Below are 17,166 nucleotides of genomic sequence, written 5' to 3'. Positions count from 1 at the left end.
TTGGGGCAGAGCTCAGAGAACATTCTGATGAAGCAAAGACTCCTGGGTAAGTTATAGGATAAAAAACATTGTTCGGGGGCTGGAGAGATGGCTCAGTGGTTAAGAACACAGCTGCTCTTGCAGAAGACCTGGGTTTGGTTCCCAGCACCCACATGTTGGCTAACGACTGTCTGTAACTCAGTTCCAGGGGATCGGATGCCTTCTTCTGTCCTCAGGCATTTCAAAACAGGGGTGCACTTACATACATGCAAAATTAAAATAAATAAACTGTTCAAAATCAGATGGCTTCACCGGCTTTGTGACCCACACCTTTAATCCCATCACTTGGGAGGCAGAGGCAAGTGGATCTCTGTGAGATCCAGGCTAGCCTGATCCACGTAGCCAGTCCCAGGCCAGCTGGGACACAGGGAGACCCATAACAGCAACCACCACAACAAAAACAAAAATCACACTGCTAGGGTTTTCACATTTCAGTGTCAAAAGAGAAAGAACTACAGTGAAGACCATTATCATCATCATCACAATTCCCATGGTCTGAAGAGCAGGTAGAGGTGGAGATGGCACCAGGGTGGCAGGTTGATGACAACACTGTGAAAGGGAAGTGGGCGTATGTGGGTCATTAAACTGCTGTATTTTCCTAGGTGTGCTGTTAGCCTCTTCTCTCCTTCACCCAGCACAACACAATGAAACCCTTTTCTTTTCCTATTCTTTACTGACATCATCAGTGGGTCAGTGAAATTCAGCTAAGACCCTGTCTGATGAAATCAAAGGTGGTAGAGGGGCCTAGTTAAAATCATGTTTCTCCCTCCACCCTGTTCAAAGAAGGCCACTGATCTATCACATCTAAGACACTGTGGATGCTTCATGTGTGTCAGAGACAAACACTGAGTCTCACAGAGTTAGAACTCACCACCACCCTCCTACTCAATGATTTCTTGCTTCTGCTCCAATGTGTAGTTAGAAGCTTGGTTATCAGAACAATGCTTTAAGGGGTATTTGGGGACACAGAGCTGCCTGCACAGGAGCCTTTCTGCAGAGATCGTCAAAGCAGACACCACCGAGGTCGCCCAATCTCCCCACGTCTCTGTTGCTGACCGCTGAAAGCCCTCAAGCTGGCAATATGGATCTGTGGGGAGTCAGTGATGGAAAGACGCCATGCGCATTTCAGCACATCCTCACTTCTGCCTTTAAAAAATGTTCATCTCCTTAATTTCTAGATCTTCCTTTACATGCTAGGCAGGTGCTCTACCACCGAGTAACTGCCCCACCCCAAGTATCTTCTTAGGATTTAAAATATTTGATGTAGAGACTTAGGATAAGGGAAAGTAGATGGAAGAATTCTCAGGATTAGGTGGTCATTCTGTGCACTGATAATTTTTATCTTTTAAAATATACTCATGTAAGTATCACTTTTTTCAAAATTTGGACTTTACAGCAATAATTTCAGAATCTTATTTTTTAAATGTTATGTTGTGATCATTTCTAAATTAGTATTATTTAAAACATGGTTTCAGTGGCGACTTCTGCCTTGTGGGTACACCATTACTTTACAATTCCTCTAGTGTTGTATTTAAGTAGCTTCCCTCATTTTGATATTCACAGCACATTTTATCTGTTAATCTTTGATATCACTTCTGAGTATCTCAAGTATGGGTCAAAGGAGCTATTTAAAGACCTGGAATATATGTGTCCATTAAGCTTCTATAAAGATGTTGGTTTACTCTTCTCAGGGTTAAGGAGTGTCTCCTGTGTCAGTACATGTAGACGCTGATTATTAGTGGTAAAAGGTGACCTGATTTGGAAGTTTACTTCCTTAGTGAGGCCAGGCTACTTCTCATGTGTACAGCCCCTCGATGAACTACAGTGCATTTCAACTTACCATATTCTTTGCTAGAAGAATACGGGGCAAGAGAACAATGGAGGGATGAAAAAACCCTGGGAATCATGACAGGACAAAGAGAAGGAACGCCTACCCAAATGGTGACTAAACTGCCATATTTTAATCTACTTGCAAAGGGAAGGTAACGGCTCAAGAAGGAAATACTAAAGAGCTAACAATCATAACATTTATTGTTTATAAGAAGATGAAATTGAGATTTCCTTTTGTATTTTTACATGTATTTATGTCTTTATTGATGTACTGTGTGCCCACGTGTGCATGGAAGTCAGAGAATAACTTGTAGCAAGAGTCAGTGCTCTCTCTGTACTGTGTGAGTTTTGGGAATCCACTCAGGTTGTCAGGCTTAGTGGTAAGTTTATCAGCTAAGCCATCTTACTGGCTCAAGAGAGTATTTTTGAAAACAAAATATGAAATTATTTAACAGCCTATTCCTGGAAAGAAAATGAGGTGTAAATTAATTAGAAGTAATATTAAAGTTCCAAGATATGTAATTTTCTTTCTTGCTATTATTCATAAAGAAGCTCCATGGATTATAAATCTTATGAAAAATATACATCAAACTGAATATCATATCTCCCAATCTATCTATGAAAAACCTCCAGAAGTCTGGACCCTGCTCACACTTTTGAAAACAGTATTTATTTAGGTGGCTGGGAGTATAGCACCTAATCAGAATAAGGGCCATCGTTTCATTTGTCACAAGAAATAAACCCCTGAGACAGTCTCAATTTCAGACTTTCCTCTGTTGATTTTTTTGCATTAAGTGTAAAACACTGGCTGAGAGGACACTGAGCACAAAATGGTGAGCTCACGAAATATTCATCATGACAATGTTCAAATTCATGAAGTGACACACAAGGCTGACTCCTAAACAAAGATAACAAAATCCTAAATGAGTAATTCAGCTACTTGGAAATATATAAATGGACACAAAAATCACAGGCACTGATGAGCATTTCAGCAACTACTCCAGTTCTGAGTTGCTCTGGCAAAGTTTACTTGAAGCAGGCCTGCAAGGGTCAGGAGAGCTCCTTCCTGCTCCCTTTCTGGGCAGAGGCTCCCCACAGACAGCAGCTGCTTAGAGCATCAAAAGGGCAGGGGTGGTGGTGTGGGTGGGGGAGTGAGGGTCTCATTTGGCCTATGAATTCTTAATTAAGATTTCATCATATAAAGAGGTCTGTTCTGACTTCACTACATGTGCCTAGTTGAAGCCCTAATGAGTTCTGGTTGGTGATCCTATGCAAAACTGGGAATGAACATCTCCTCAAGTGCAAGCTGTCTCCCCGCAGTCCCCTTAGCAAGCTGCCTGGATAACCTCTGCTAACTGTGCTGTACACAATTATGGCTTGGCTTTCCAACCTGAAATACACTGAATAAGCAGGAGCACCCTTGCTTAGTATCCAAATGTCATCTGCAGGCAAGTTTTCAATGACAAATTACCATTTCATGTATAATTTAGCTGCTCAGAAAGTACAAAAGAAGTGCGTGATATTTTTCAAAAGGATCGTACCTTTTGATCTTCGATCTCCTGTTCTTTTAGTAGTCGCTCCAGGTCAGCTACATCATTATGCTTAAATACCTTAATGTCACTCCGTGATGCCTGTAATCCTTTCTGGATAGCAAAGCAGGCTGCGCTGTCCCTGCAAGGGAGAGAGGTGCCAAGCTGGGGTTAAAGGACCTTGTCAACATTCTCAGAAAAGGAACGCTTGCTATTGTAAGCTGAGCAGCCGCCAATTGTTAACTGAATCACAGCAAATAAAGTGTTTGATCACTTACACAGCAGTTTGCTCTTCATGCTGCAAGTGCTTCCACCTGACAACTACACTCAATCTACTGCCAGAAGCATGCGCTAGCCAGATTCCAGTCTCTCTGAAACAAGGATGTGCGCTGTGGCTGCATCTGAGCTTACACACTCCTCTAAGAATGTATAAAATCCTGGTGACCTCACTGTCAGTGGTATCTCCGATTTAACTGACTCCACCATTACTCTGAAACACAAGAAACACTGGCAGCCCAGACAGGTGCACAGTGTTCGGGCTGTAAGCACTCAGCCATGGCCAAGCGCCACAGGAAAATGTGGCCTAACCTCGCCCACACTGGCAGAGGCTGAGTGAGGAACATGGGCTTATAAAGGGCTCTAACAATGCACAAAATATCCCTCCCAGGAAACAAACACTCCCGCATACCTCATAATAATCGGACACCTCCCCATCTCCACTTGGACACTGTCAGAGGAAGCCTAGAGAAAATGCAGGACTGTCATCATCACCCAGAACCAATGAAGAAAGTCTGACCTTTGCTTTCCATGGCTTGAACAGGGACTGGCACAGAGCATGCCCTGGCAGGAATGACACAGTAGTGTGCCTTCCCTCTCTTCCCTACAGTATCAGAGAAACATAGTTGAAACAGATGGTTTCAGGGATGTACAACCTTTTCACACAGCAACAGGACACGGCCACCTGCAAAGTTTGTGCCTGACAGCCACATGATTGAGTTACAAGAAAAAAATCTCATATATTAAGTTTATGATTTTGTGGGGGCCACATTCATATCTGTCTGAGGATTTATGTGACATGTGCTGCAGGTTGGACATGCCTGGAATGTAGTACAGACTATAACAGCGTAACACCAAACAGCCTGTGTTCCAATTAAACATCACTAACACCAAACATCAGGAGAGCACACAGGCTGAACAAAAACAGCAAACGCCAATACTGAGGTGACAGAGATCCCAAGATGATCTGTCAGCTGCAGAGGCCAGGACAAAAGTATCTTATTGAGCAATTACCAACATACCTGAAACATGTAAAATAAGAAAGAAAACCTCACTGAAAAATAGAAGCCACAAAGAAGAATCCTATGGAGACAGCATTCTGAAAAACCAAACAGCCCAGAGACTCAGTGGACGGGCAGGAAAGAGTTAGCAAACAGAAGGACGTTATCGAAATGACTCACTGTGCGCTCAAGAGAAAACAGGATAAAGGACATGAGCAGAGCTTCAGGGACCTGGGAGTGTAGACAGCGATCCCAGGCTTGTCAATGGAGTCATGGGAGAGAAAGAGAACAGAACGTCAGAAGGACACAGAGAGACCAGCTAAAGCCCTAGATACAGAAGTGGCTTAGCCCTACAGATTAAAGATGGTGAGCGAAGCTCAAACAGGTAACCCCAAATAAAGGGGCAAGAGAGCCAATCAAAGTACCCAGACTCTGCAGGCTCTTGAAGGTAACCTGAAGCACAGCACAGCTTAGTGTTAGCACTTAGCATCTGCCTTGGTGGCCAAGGGATTGCATTCACCCAAACTACCCCAACCCTGGGCGGGGATACATGCCTCATTGCACGAGACCACTATTAGTGTCAGGATTACCTATACCAGCAGAGTCTCGGGTCATAAATTGACCTCAGCTGAAGTCAGCCTAGAGCAGGTGGGCTTTGGTCCTTCCCCAGTGCTGTGGAAGTCTTGTGGGTTGGGGCCTTATGGTGCTACATAGCTTGTCAGGGTTGATGGCCACAAGTGTGGTACAGGAGCCGGGAGCATATCCATCCACAATGACTGCTGAGGTGGACAGAATCTGTAGTGCCTGACTACACACCCGTGACTATGGACAAGGTGCCTGGGCCTTTGCCACAAACTTCTAAAACTGATTAACCTTCCTAGGCTCTCCGGATTCATCCCTAAGCAATTCACCAACTGTGAATTCCAGACAAACTTGGGCTTGGATTGCCCTCTGGTGTTCAAAGAGTGACAATACACCAACAGCCAACAGGCAAACCTGGTCTAGGGGTCACAGTGCTAAACAGTGGCAGTGACTACTGGTTCAGAGAAAAGCAATAGTTTGCTTAGATTTCCTGGAAAGGCACGTACCAGCAAAGCCAACTTACAAAAATGGAATAAATAATTACTCCGCCAGAGCCTAGATGATGCTTCACTCTAAGAAACATCAAGAGCTTTCAATAAACCATCACCTATTCAAAATGAGGTGCGGCAAACTGACCACATAGTAATCAGTATAGGAGAACTCTGAGACGGGGAAGAAAACAGCTGTTTAATACAACTAGCTCAAAGAAAATACAGATAAACTATTCAGTACTCCAAAAGAGAAGCCTACATTAGGAGGCAATTTCCCCCAACTTCAGAAACAACAAAACAACCCAGAAAACCCCAATCAAACAAACAGAAGTTTTTGAGCTAAGTGAAATAAAAAATGTGACAGGAAATATTAAAAGGAGGAAGGATCAAATATATGAAAGAGCTAGTGAGCTCAAAGACAGGCCATTTGCAAATATTTATTTACAGAGGGGAAAAAGAGCAAAGAGGGATGAAGGAAACTCACAGGAGCTTTAGGACAGCATTAAATGAGGTCAGTGAGGTTCCTGAGGGACCTGAGAAATGCTAGCAGAGTAGAAAACTTTTTCCAAGAAATTACGGAAAACTTTCCAAACTAAGAGACAGATACAAATATCCAGATATGCGCAGTCATGAATCAGATTTAACTCAACGAAGACTTCTCCAACACACACCTTAATCATACTCTTGAATATGAAGGATAGAGATTCTAAAGGCAACAAGAGAAAAGAAAATACACAAGGATGTCCCATTTAGCAGCACAACAGAGTTCTCTATAGAAACTTTATGGGCCAGAAGAGAGTGGCATAAGGTTGAAGGAAAAACAACAACCCTCTCCCCAAAACCTTCCAACAAAGAATACTGTATAGAGCAAGGCTATGATTTAGAAATGAAGGTGAAAGATATTTCCAAACAATGACAAGGAGAATGTATCTCTACCCAGTTCTCCTGTAAGAAATACTACAGCACATTCTCTATAGTGAAATAGATGCTAATGAATAAGAAGAAATCATGAAAAGGAGAAACCAAACAGGCAAATTCAGAATGTCCTAGTACTGTAAACATCGAGTGCAAGCTACCTGTATTTTTTTTAAAAAAATATTTATTTTATTATTTTTATTTAAAGTGCATGAGTGTATTGTCTGCATGTAGGTTAAGTGCACCCGTGTGGTGCAATGCCCGCGGAGGACAGAAGAGGCTGTCAGATCCCCTGGAACTGGAGTTATGGACAGTTGTTAGCTGCCATGTGGGTGCTGGGATTTGAACCCAGGTCTTCTGTAAGAACAACCAGGTTCTTAACCACTGAGCCATCTCTCCAACCCCTGTATTTTTAATATGAAGTTTAAAAAACATACATACATATATATATATATATATTTAATAATAAACAGTAACTATAGTAGCAGATTTAAAGATAGTCAACACAGGGGATGGAGATGATTCAGAAGAGCACTTCCTGCTTTTGTAGAGGACCTGTGTTAAGTTCCCAGTACTCATATGGTGGCTAAGAGCTGTCCCTAATTCCAGTTCAGGGGATCTGACACCCTCTTCTGACCTCTGTGGACATTATATGACATGGGTGCACTTATATACATGCAGGCAAAACGCTCATACACACAAAAAGCTTTTAAAAAGAGATAGTTAATATAGAATTGTGAAACCAAAATATTTAAGTGGGGGACTGGAGGCATGGCTCAGTGGCAAAAACCTTTGTTTTGGAAGGAATTCTGATCGGATGTGCAGGTGTAGGTTCCTTACACAAAAATGATGTCCCCTCTTTTTGAGTAAGCAGGAATGGCGCTGGCGATGGTTGAAAATCCGTATGAGTAAATGATAGCTTCTTCAGTCTTCATAAATTTTGCCAGGCGCTCTTCCAAATCCAGATGAACATCTATTTTAGTGGAAAAGTTAAAATAGTTAACTGTCTTATAATTCTTTTTCCTTTACACAGCAACCTCTCCTCTAACAAACCTCAGGACAGCAATTGCCACCCCTTTGTTTTTATTTGGAGACAGGGTCTGTCTCACTATGAAGCCCTGGCTGGCCTGGAACTCGGTATGTAGACCAGGGTAGCCCTAATTCACAGAGATCTGCCTGCCTCTTTCTCTGAATGCTAGGATTAAAGACACGGGCCACGATGCCCAGCCACCCATTTGTTCGTATGAGTATACTAGGGAATTCAAATTCACAGCACTGAAAGAAATGGGGTCCCTTTGGAGAAGTAGCTTAAGAATGCTGGTGTAACAAGGATAAATTATAATTACTGAAGTGACATGTTTTATTTCCCTCTTAAATCATGTTTCCTTATAGCCTTTCAACTGGCAGTCTAAGCCATTAAGTCAGATGCTGAGGAGGAGGACAAGCATTTCTCAGAGACAGAAGGCCACCATCATCTTTGAGTCTTAGAGCTTCAAAGTCGCTTTAAAATAGACATTCTGAGGAAGAGAAATGGATTTGTAAACACTCCTTTACTCTTTCCTCTGCAGTAAGGCCCATGCCAAGAGGGCCAGATCACAGCTTTACCATATGCTCTGTGCAAGGACAGAGCACTTCCAACTTGAGGAGAAGCCAGAAGCCAGGTTCCTGACTCTGAACTTGGGAGGGGTGGGGGAGATACAGAGGCAGATTCTTAAATGGTGGAGGAGGGGGCCATGGTGTGTCCACTGAGGGAGCTTTATGGATAATGGCAGGGGCTTGGCGAGGCATGGTGGAGAGTGCTGATGGCCAGCTGGCAGATCCTAATTTTAGCTACCAATTTCTTTCTTTCCTTTTTTTAAAAAAATAGTTTTTATTTATTATTTTTATTTTTACGTGTATGCGTGTATTGCCTGCGTGTAGGTTAAGTGCACCCATGTCATGCAATGACCTTGGAGGACAGAAGAGGCTGTCGGATCCCCTGGAACTGGAGTTATGGACAGTTGTTAGCTGCCATGTGGGTGCTGGGATTCGAACCCGGATCTTCTGCAAGAACAACCAGTGTTCTTAACTGCTGAGCCATCTCTCCAGCCCAGCCCCATTTTTTTTGTTGTTGTTTTGTTTTGTTTTTTTGTCTTTTTGAGACAGGGTCTCCCTGTAGCCCCAGCTGGCCTGGAACTATGTAGATAGACCAGGCTGGCCTTGAACTCACAGAAATTTGCCTGTCTCTGCCTCCCAAGTGCTGGGATTAAAGGTATGCACCACCATGCCCTTAGCTATAGATTTCTTAAAGCTGCTGAAAATGGTTCATCTGAACAATCTAGGCCATCCCAATCAAATAAATAATAAATAGTTTTTATTATTTATTATATACAGCATGCTTCTCTCTGCTTACTACCTACAGTCTATAAACCTGGACTACCATCACTGCAAGAAATACAAATGTATTACCAGATGGCTACAGGAAATTTACAGACTGGATGCTTTTCATGACATCAACATTTAAATAAATGTGGGAGTTCACAAGACTAAGTTTGTGAAGGTACCTAAGTTGATCTGCAAGTACTAGATCTGTGACATTAACCCCATGCAGAACCCAAGGCACGTGACTGTCCACCTTCTAGAAGAGATGGCACCATATTATCTCTCACACCATGTTTTGGAGGCAGACGTATGATTTTTAGTAACTCTAAAAGGGATTTCAATAGATTACTCTGTAGGCCTCTCAGCTCTCAAGGACCTGATTCATTGGTGAGGGACGAGACTGAGAAGCTCAACATGCTTTCTACCAGAGCTTCAGAGAGAATTCCTCAGTTGATGGAAAACGGTGTGTTATGAGCATCCTCATCATCATGTACTCCAAACACCAATTATATAAAGTTGAAGTAGTTTGGCATGAAGAATCTGAGTGATAAATCAATGACTTGCCTAGTCCCCAAAGTTTCAGAAGCCCCGGACTTTCTTTCTACCTAACAACACTGGGTTTTGGCTGATGTCAGCCTTGAAAAGCAGGTTCTGTGATGGGTAAACATTGGCAAGTACAGAACTAGTTTCTCTTGATGCTAGTCTGTGCAGCGAACAGATCCCTAACCCGAGGGAGGTAGGCAGCAAGGAGAACTACCAAGCACTACTATTTACTTCTGATGGCCCTATCTTCTGTATGTAGATCCGCCCTGGCCTGTGGGGCCACAGCTCTGCATGCCTGAAACATGAACACTACATCTTCTGACACAGCAGCAGAGAAGAGGCTGCAGTGGGAGGTCTGTGTTCCCCCAACTTCCCAAAGCCTCTGATGCCTCAAAGACACTCCAATCCTTTGTCACACCTCACTAGAACCTGAGACGAGGCCTGGCCACTGAGCCATCCCAGGGCTCAGAAGCAGCCAGGCCTCCAAGGGCTCACGCTGGGCACCCATCATCGGCGTACACCGACAAGTCTGAAATTGCACTGTGCCTTGCAGTGTCTCCTCTGAAAGACAAGAGTAATAGCCACACTTTCCTCAAAGGGCTGTTAGGAGGAACATGCAGTTTAATGTCAATGAAACATTCAGAACAGTGCCTGGCTCAGAAAAAAATTGTTTATTAAACATCTATAAAGAGCTAGAAAAATAAATACTAAAAAACAAGCAACTTACCACATTTTCTATTAATAACTTCATATTTCTGTGTAAATACTCTTCTTAAAAAAAATCCTGGGTCAGAGACGGTTCGGCAGGCATTTGCTTCTAAGCCTGAGAACCTAAGTTTGATCCTTAGGACCCACATAGTGGAAGGACAGAACTTACTCCCTGCAAGTTGTTCTCTGAGCTTCACACACGAGCTGTGGCATATGCCCCCTTCCACATATAAATAAATTCATGCAATTAAAATAAATTCCTAAAACAGAGAAGACCTGTAAGCCTAACTACCTGGGAGGTTGAGACAGAAAGATCCAAAGTTCAAGACCAGCCTAGCCTGGGAACTTCATAAGACCATGCCTCAAAAAAAAAAAGATACAAAAGAGCTGGGAATATATGTTCAGTGATACAAGGCTTGCCTAGCATGAGCAAGGCCCTACATTCAACCCCCAGTAACACACACACACAGACACACACACACATACACACACACACACAAAACATATACTCCCTCCATCCCCCCATAAAATTCCTAGACATACATTTTTTTTTTTGCCTAAAAATAAAAATATCAGCATTTATGTATCCAAATGTGGTGCTGAATGTTTTTCACAATGTTTTCACATTCAGGATCATATTCGATTCTTGCCAAATGTTATAAGCTGTGTAGGCAGGGACTGTTTCTCCCCACTCCTACAAAAACCATGATCCAGGCCTGGAAGAAAAGCAGCAGCAGATGGAGGAATTTAGAGACCACATGTTCTTTCTAATAAAACACTCAGTTGTGGTCCAGTTGACTACTCTCATTAAAAAAAAGAAGACACTTAAAAAACCACCCAAAGAACAACTGTTCACTGCTGGCTCTAGACCAAAATGAAAGGTCACCTCTGCACAGGTGATGCTTTTTGTTTTTGAGACACGTTCTTACTGTTGTCGCAAGCAGCTGGACTCACAGAGATCTGCCTGCCTCTGAGTCCTGCGATTACAGGCATGCGCCACCATACCCAGACCAATATACCACTGTCTTTTGACTCAATTTAAGACCAAGGAGCCAGGCAGGCTTCACCTATGACAAAGAGATACCAAGGTACCAGAGACCACCACAGTGAAGTTAAAGCTCAGATATAAGGCTCAATAAGGCTTACAAACAGGAGAAAAAGGAAATAAACATGTATCAGCAGATAGCCTCCTGAATACACAGGGACTGACCAGCCCTGGACGGAGAGATGGCTCCAATTCTGTAAAACCAACTGCTCACATCTAAAACACAAAAGTAGTTGGGAAGACATTCCAATGATTTTTTTTTTGTTATCTAGTTTTTAAAAATATTAACAAGCATCAGTTGTACAAATTGATGGGATTTGCTGTGACATTCCCATACATTCAATTCCTAGTACCCCAGTAAATGCACTGCTCATTGACCACTGCTGTGTGAGCCCAGTGTTTAGTCCCCTCTGCCAGGCCTCTGGGAGGAGCACAACATTTAGCCTAAAGAATTAGACAAATTTTAACTCAATCATTGCTCCACTGTCTTTTTCTGTATTAATCATCTAACTTATATGTTACTATATATTCTAGTTTGTCTCTCCATTGCTGTGTCAAAATACTCTGATCAATACCAACTTGGGGAGGAAAGGGTTTATTTGGCTTACATCTCCCGGGTCACTGATCATCAGGGAGCCCAAGGTAGGAGCTCAGGGTAGGAACTTGGAGGCAGGAGCTGGAGCACAGGCCATAGAGGAATGCTGCTTACTGGCTTGCTCCTCTGGCCCCTGCTCAGCCTTTTTTCTTATTGTAACACAGGCCCACCTGCCCAGAGGTGGTACCACACAGAATGGGCTGGGCCCTCCCATATCATTCAACAATCAAGAAGATGCCCCACAGACATGGCCATAGGCCAGTCCAATGGAGGCAATTCCCGGTTGAGGCTCCCTCAATCCAGGTGTGTCAAGTTGACACTAAAGCTATCCAGCAAAAAGAGACAATTAAAAAAAATTATGTATTTATTGTGTGTGGGTGCATGCATGTCACAGTGTGTATGTGAGCTGTCAGAAGACAACTGGAGGGAGTCAGTTCTTTCCTTCCACCATGTGGGTTCTAGGGTTCAGGTCATCAGACTTGGCAGCAAGTGCCCTTATCTGCTGAGCCATTTTGCCAGCCTGAGAGAATGTTTTAATAAGCAAAGTTACTTTTGCTATAAGAGGTTTATGTTCATTATCTAAAAAGTTAAGGGAAGAACCAAAAGAGGGGGAAGCTTTGAAAACAGATGCCCAGATTGTTACAACAAGGGGGTAACAATCAAATTAAAAGCAACCTTTGTGGGCCTAGGGAAAGCGATTCTAAGCCCTGAATTACCCAGTTCAAAAACACATAAGCAACGACAAAGAAGAGAAGGCTCTGCTTCACTTCTCAGTGCAAAGGGCACTTGCCACGTGCCCCGAATACTCAGAATAATTTAACTGCAGGAAGTACTGGAGAGGCTTAAATCATCTTAAGATGACTTCAGGTAGTTTCCTGATTTTATCAAATGCTACAATTTCACAGTACACTGATATAATTATTCAAATGACTGCTTTCAGAAAAAAAAAAAAACCACAGAAAAACAATCCTGCTAGAAAACCAAAGTACAAATATGGATCACACACAGGACAGAGGATGACCATTGAGGCCAATTGTTCAGAAGGGACGAACTGACCTTAGCTGAAAGCCAAGGCTCTTAGGAAACAGGTCATGACTTCTGGGTGTGGTGTCTCATTACAAAACTGTCTGATGCAAATGAATTTGTAATCCTGATCTAGATGCCAAACTCAACTTGAATAATTATATAGTTTTAGGACATAGATGAATTACTGGTCTGTAAGGAGTTTAGAGCACTTGATATACAACTGTATATTTACTATTGGCCTCTGGTGGCCATTCAGATACCTGAAAAAAAAAATGAAATCAATCTTAAATTTAAAATACACTCATTTTGGGACTAGAGGTATAAGCTCAGTGAAAAAGTGTTTGCCTAGCACACACAAGACCATGAGTTTGACCCTAGCACTGCAAAAACCCAAACACATCCTATCAACATGCAAGCATAGAACAATGCAGACAACAGGGTTATTTTTGCAGAAATGGGAGAAGTAAGTATGTATGGAAGTGATCGAATATGCTCAAATCTGTGGCAGGGTTAACAAGAAACTTCTGACAGTCACCTGACTTTATCATGGGAGTGAGATGCAGTGGAAAGGACAGGGACAGGACAGGGACAGAGGTTCAAAGACTTTTTATGTCCATCTCTGTTTTGAAGTTTGTACCCTGTATGGAATTACTCAGTCAAGAATATTAGATTAATTGGACAGTACCTAGCACACGCTTGTGCAAGCGATCCAAATGGAATCACTGGGCTATATTAATAACATTTTTACAGCTTCAGGAAAACTAGTCTTAAAGACTTTACTCCCCTCCCCCCATTTGATACAGTAATATAGTTCATCTGTCTTCTCAGATTAAGTCCTAAACAGGAGTCAAGGCTACATATGCATATAAAATCTACTAGAGAGGCTTTTAACAAAGCAATTTCTTCATTCTAGCCAACTCACAGAAAGCCAGGCTCGTAAATCAGATAATAACCAACAACTCATTAAAAAGTAGCTTTTCCTGTTTCCTAGTCCTGTGTCAAGGAAACAATTCCCTACCAATAAAAACAAAACAAACAACCCCTGTTTGCTTTAGACAGAGGAAAGTAGGAGGCTCTGATTTGAACTCAGTCCTTTGATCTTGCCATTTGAGACTGAAAGTCAAGACACTGGGTCTAATTTTAAGATTGAAAGTTATGAACTGTGAGACTGTGAGGAAGATGCTTAACATTTCTGAGCATCCTTGGCTGAAGGGTTGGGACAATTTTTGAGATTCCTTATAGCTATAGGATCTGCAGGCACCAACTCTTCCCATCTGTCTTCAGCACAAACAATGTAATCACCAAACTAAGAAATAAAGGTCCTCCTTTCATGAAAAACGTGTTAACCCACTGAAATTCAAAACACAGAAAGATCCAGAAGTGGAAATAAGGACAGAAGACAGGAGATGATTTCCTTAATTTACTTCCCATTCTGATGTTCTGTAAACCAGAATGCTATTTCCAGAATTTAACCATCTGAACATCTGAACTTAATTTTCAGAAGCAAAGAGCAATGAATGTACACTTAATAGGTCTTCTCTGAAGACTGAGTTAGGAAGCTCACAGGTGTTTGCTACCCTACACCACCTGAATATTTAGGTAGTCTATACCAGGGTCACACGCACAAGGATCTTCACCTCCATTACAGAAAGAAAAAAGCTACAGTTACAATCCAGCAAATAAATACAGGACTGCCTAGGGCTCTTTTCTAGCCCTGTCTTTTGACAGTTCTTTCCAGTGAACAGTGGGAAAGTGAGGTATAAACCCACTTCTTCTGTGGGAATGGCACTGCTGCCTACACTTCCGTTCTGAAACAGTGTGACTGGTGTCTAGCAGGTAAAAAAGGATAAAGGACAGCATCCTTGGACACAAGAGCAATGTGACAGGCAAGACCTGGTTGGGTCCTTGTTGACCCAACCAAGATTCCAACACCCAGCAAGTGGCTGGGTATGTATGACAAAGACAGTCTTTTCACACCACAGAAGAGCCTATGGTAATATGCCCTCAGACTCTTTCTTCTACAAGCCACACCCAGTCCCAGACCAATGCATTTCCCACTTATGCCTCCAAATACAACTAAATGAAATGCAAGAAACCAAACACACTCAGCTTAGTAATTAAGAATATGTTTTCAAAGGAGTTTTAAAATCAAACTGAATCTTAACTATTTAAAGGGAGTTTGAAAAACAATACAACTTACCAAATGTGCCATAAAATCCTCTAGGTCCACAGGTACCCACGCCGTATTTCTTTAAAGATGCTAATGCTGCTGCCTTTATTGAAGCAAAAAATTTTAATGATTTACCTTAAGAGTCAAAACTGACGCTTTCTATTCTTGAACCCACACAGCTACCCTTTCCCTCTCCCACTTTCCTTTCTTTCTTGTAACTATGACAATTTCAACAGGGTGTAGGTAACACAGGGTCTAACAAATAAGGCACATAACAAAAACAATGGAAAAGTTATATTAGCCTAATTCTGAATATTCAATGAACTCAAGACCTTTACACTTCTTGCATTTGTGAACCTGTGCCTTCCCTAAAAACTCCTAATAGGAGATGGAGCAACTGCCTAGACACACTCTGACTACTATCCAGGTCTGGCTATCCTGGGTCCTCTGGCTGCCAGCTACACTAAGCCCTTCAGACACTTCTGACTCCCTTTGTCCAAGCCTAGGTTCTGAGTCTGTCACACACAGTAGTGGGAGGCATTTTGCCCTTTCTGATGGGTCGCCCATGTCCTTTACACTCATTCTCTTCAACTAGCAAAGTCATGTTCCACTTCAGCAGTATGTACTACTCACCTTGACCCGAGGGTTGTCCAGCAATCCAAGAAAATTAAAGGAGGCAAAGTTTATACATTCTTTTCCATTCACTACAATGTTGTGGCTAGGAGGGCTAGGGAAAGAGACAAAAAGTGGTTTGCTTCAGCACCCATCCAGGTCATGTGCCAATGTGCCAGGCACAACACAACTGTGGTTTTATCATTCTGCCATATTTGCTTTCCAAGTCTTTTGTTTTTGCTTTCTAATAATAAAATTGGAGAATGGGAGATTAAACATCAAACGCCTTTCCACCAGGCCTGTTCTTTAATAAGCTCCCCCGTACAACTAAATAAATCAGGGCCCGGAGTTCAGTGGTAAAGAGTGCTGGCTGCTCTTTCAGAGAACCTGGATCAGTTCCCAGCACTCATATGGTGGCTCAACTGCTTGTAACTCCTGTTCTAGGGGATGTGATGCTCTCTTCTGGTCCCTGAGGGTACCAGGCACACATGTGATATTCATACATGCAGGCAAACATACACCTAAAAATAAATATAAATCTTTATAAATGAAAGAAGATGGATGAAGATGGTAAATTTCTGTTTTGATTTTTAAACTCGAGTAGCTAAATATATATCTCAGAAAAAAATCAGGACTAAAATAATCAGGAAGGATATATGATCAAGGTCAAAGGCGAGAACAGGCAAAGAGAGTTATGACCTTAGTTCAGTGGTTTAAAAACAAATGTTTTCTATAGGAATCCAGTAAAAGAATAACTGGGATATGCATCTAATTTCTGAGTTAATGCTGGAATTCTCTTTGAGAAGATCTTCCATGATCACTGCCACCCCCCCCCCCCAAAAAAAAAGAATTAGGGTAGCAATCTACACAGGAGTCAGATCTGAGCACAGCTGGTCTGGAAGAACAGGCTCTTGGCAAGACATATGTTAAGCCCTTTGCTGACACACTAAAGTTTATTATAAATCATGCTTCAAGAACATGGGGTCAAACATGGACCATGGCATTCAAGGCCAATTTGGTTAGTACCAGTCTCTCGCGACTAAAGGAAACAGCATGACAGGGCAGAACAGTGTAGAAGATATATAAACCATCACCCAGGTGAGGGACAGGACTGCACCATGAAACTGTGGTTTCAGTTACATTTGTCTATTTTCCAATAGAACTGATAATTCACAAGGAAAGAAGCACAAGATTCTGGAAAGCCAAGGAAAGAAAATAGAGAAGACTTGAAATAAATTCACAAAAGCATATTAACACTAACATACAAAATGAATGAAGACTCAGTTTCAGTCAGAAGTGAAAAACAAATGTCTCACAGAGCTTTGAGACAGACATCACTTACATCACAGCTCCTGAGAGCACTGGATGCTTGGGCACATCCCCTGGCTTCAGTGATCAGTTTCATCATTGACAAAGGGTGGGAAAGAATGTGTCTTTCAAGGT

At 42.2% G+C, this 17,166-nt stretch overlaps 1 protein-coding gene across 2 annotated transcripts in view; it reads right to left on the bottom strand.

The window, feature by feature from the left end:
* The window catches only part of Sptlc1 (serine palmitoyltransferase long chain base subunit 1), a 71,184-nt gene that overhangs the window by 29,905 nt on the left and 24,113 nt on the right, over positions 1–17,166 (bottom strand). Inside the window, exons 4-8 of one of the 2 annotated variants that reach the window (XM_008847347.3) lie at positions 15,745–15,838; positions 15,142–15,214; positions 7,504–7,636; positions 4,087–4,139; positions 3,411–3,540 (exon numbers count right to left, since the gene is read on the bottom strand). In XM_008847347.3, coding sequence (XP_008845569.1) covers positions 4,088–4,139; positions 7,504–7,636; positions 15,142–15,214; positions 15,745–15,838 — 352 coding nt within the window. In that variant the 3' untranslated portion in view covers positions 3,411–3,540; position 4,087. Of the gene's footprint in view, positions 1–3,410; positions 3,541–4,086; positions 4,140–7,503; positions 7,637–15,141; positions 15,215–15,744; positions 15,839–17,166 lie in introns of those variants that run through there. The other variant, XM_008847346.3, reaches the window with a different exon arrangement.

This window comes from Nannospalax galili, unplaced genomic scaffold (genome assembly GCF_000622305.1).
Source record: "Nannospalax galili isolate Female #2095 unplaced genomic scaffold, S.galili_v1.0 scaffold762, whole genome shotgun sequence".
NCBI classification, from domain to species: Eukaryota; Metazoa; Chordata; class Mammalia; order Rodentia; family Spalacidae; genus Nannospalax; species Nannospalax galili.
Note: the sequence above shows the minus strand (reverse complement) of the source record. Positions and strands in the feature narration are given on the sequence as shown.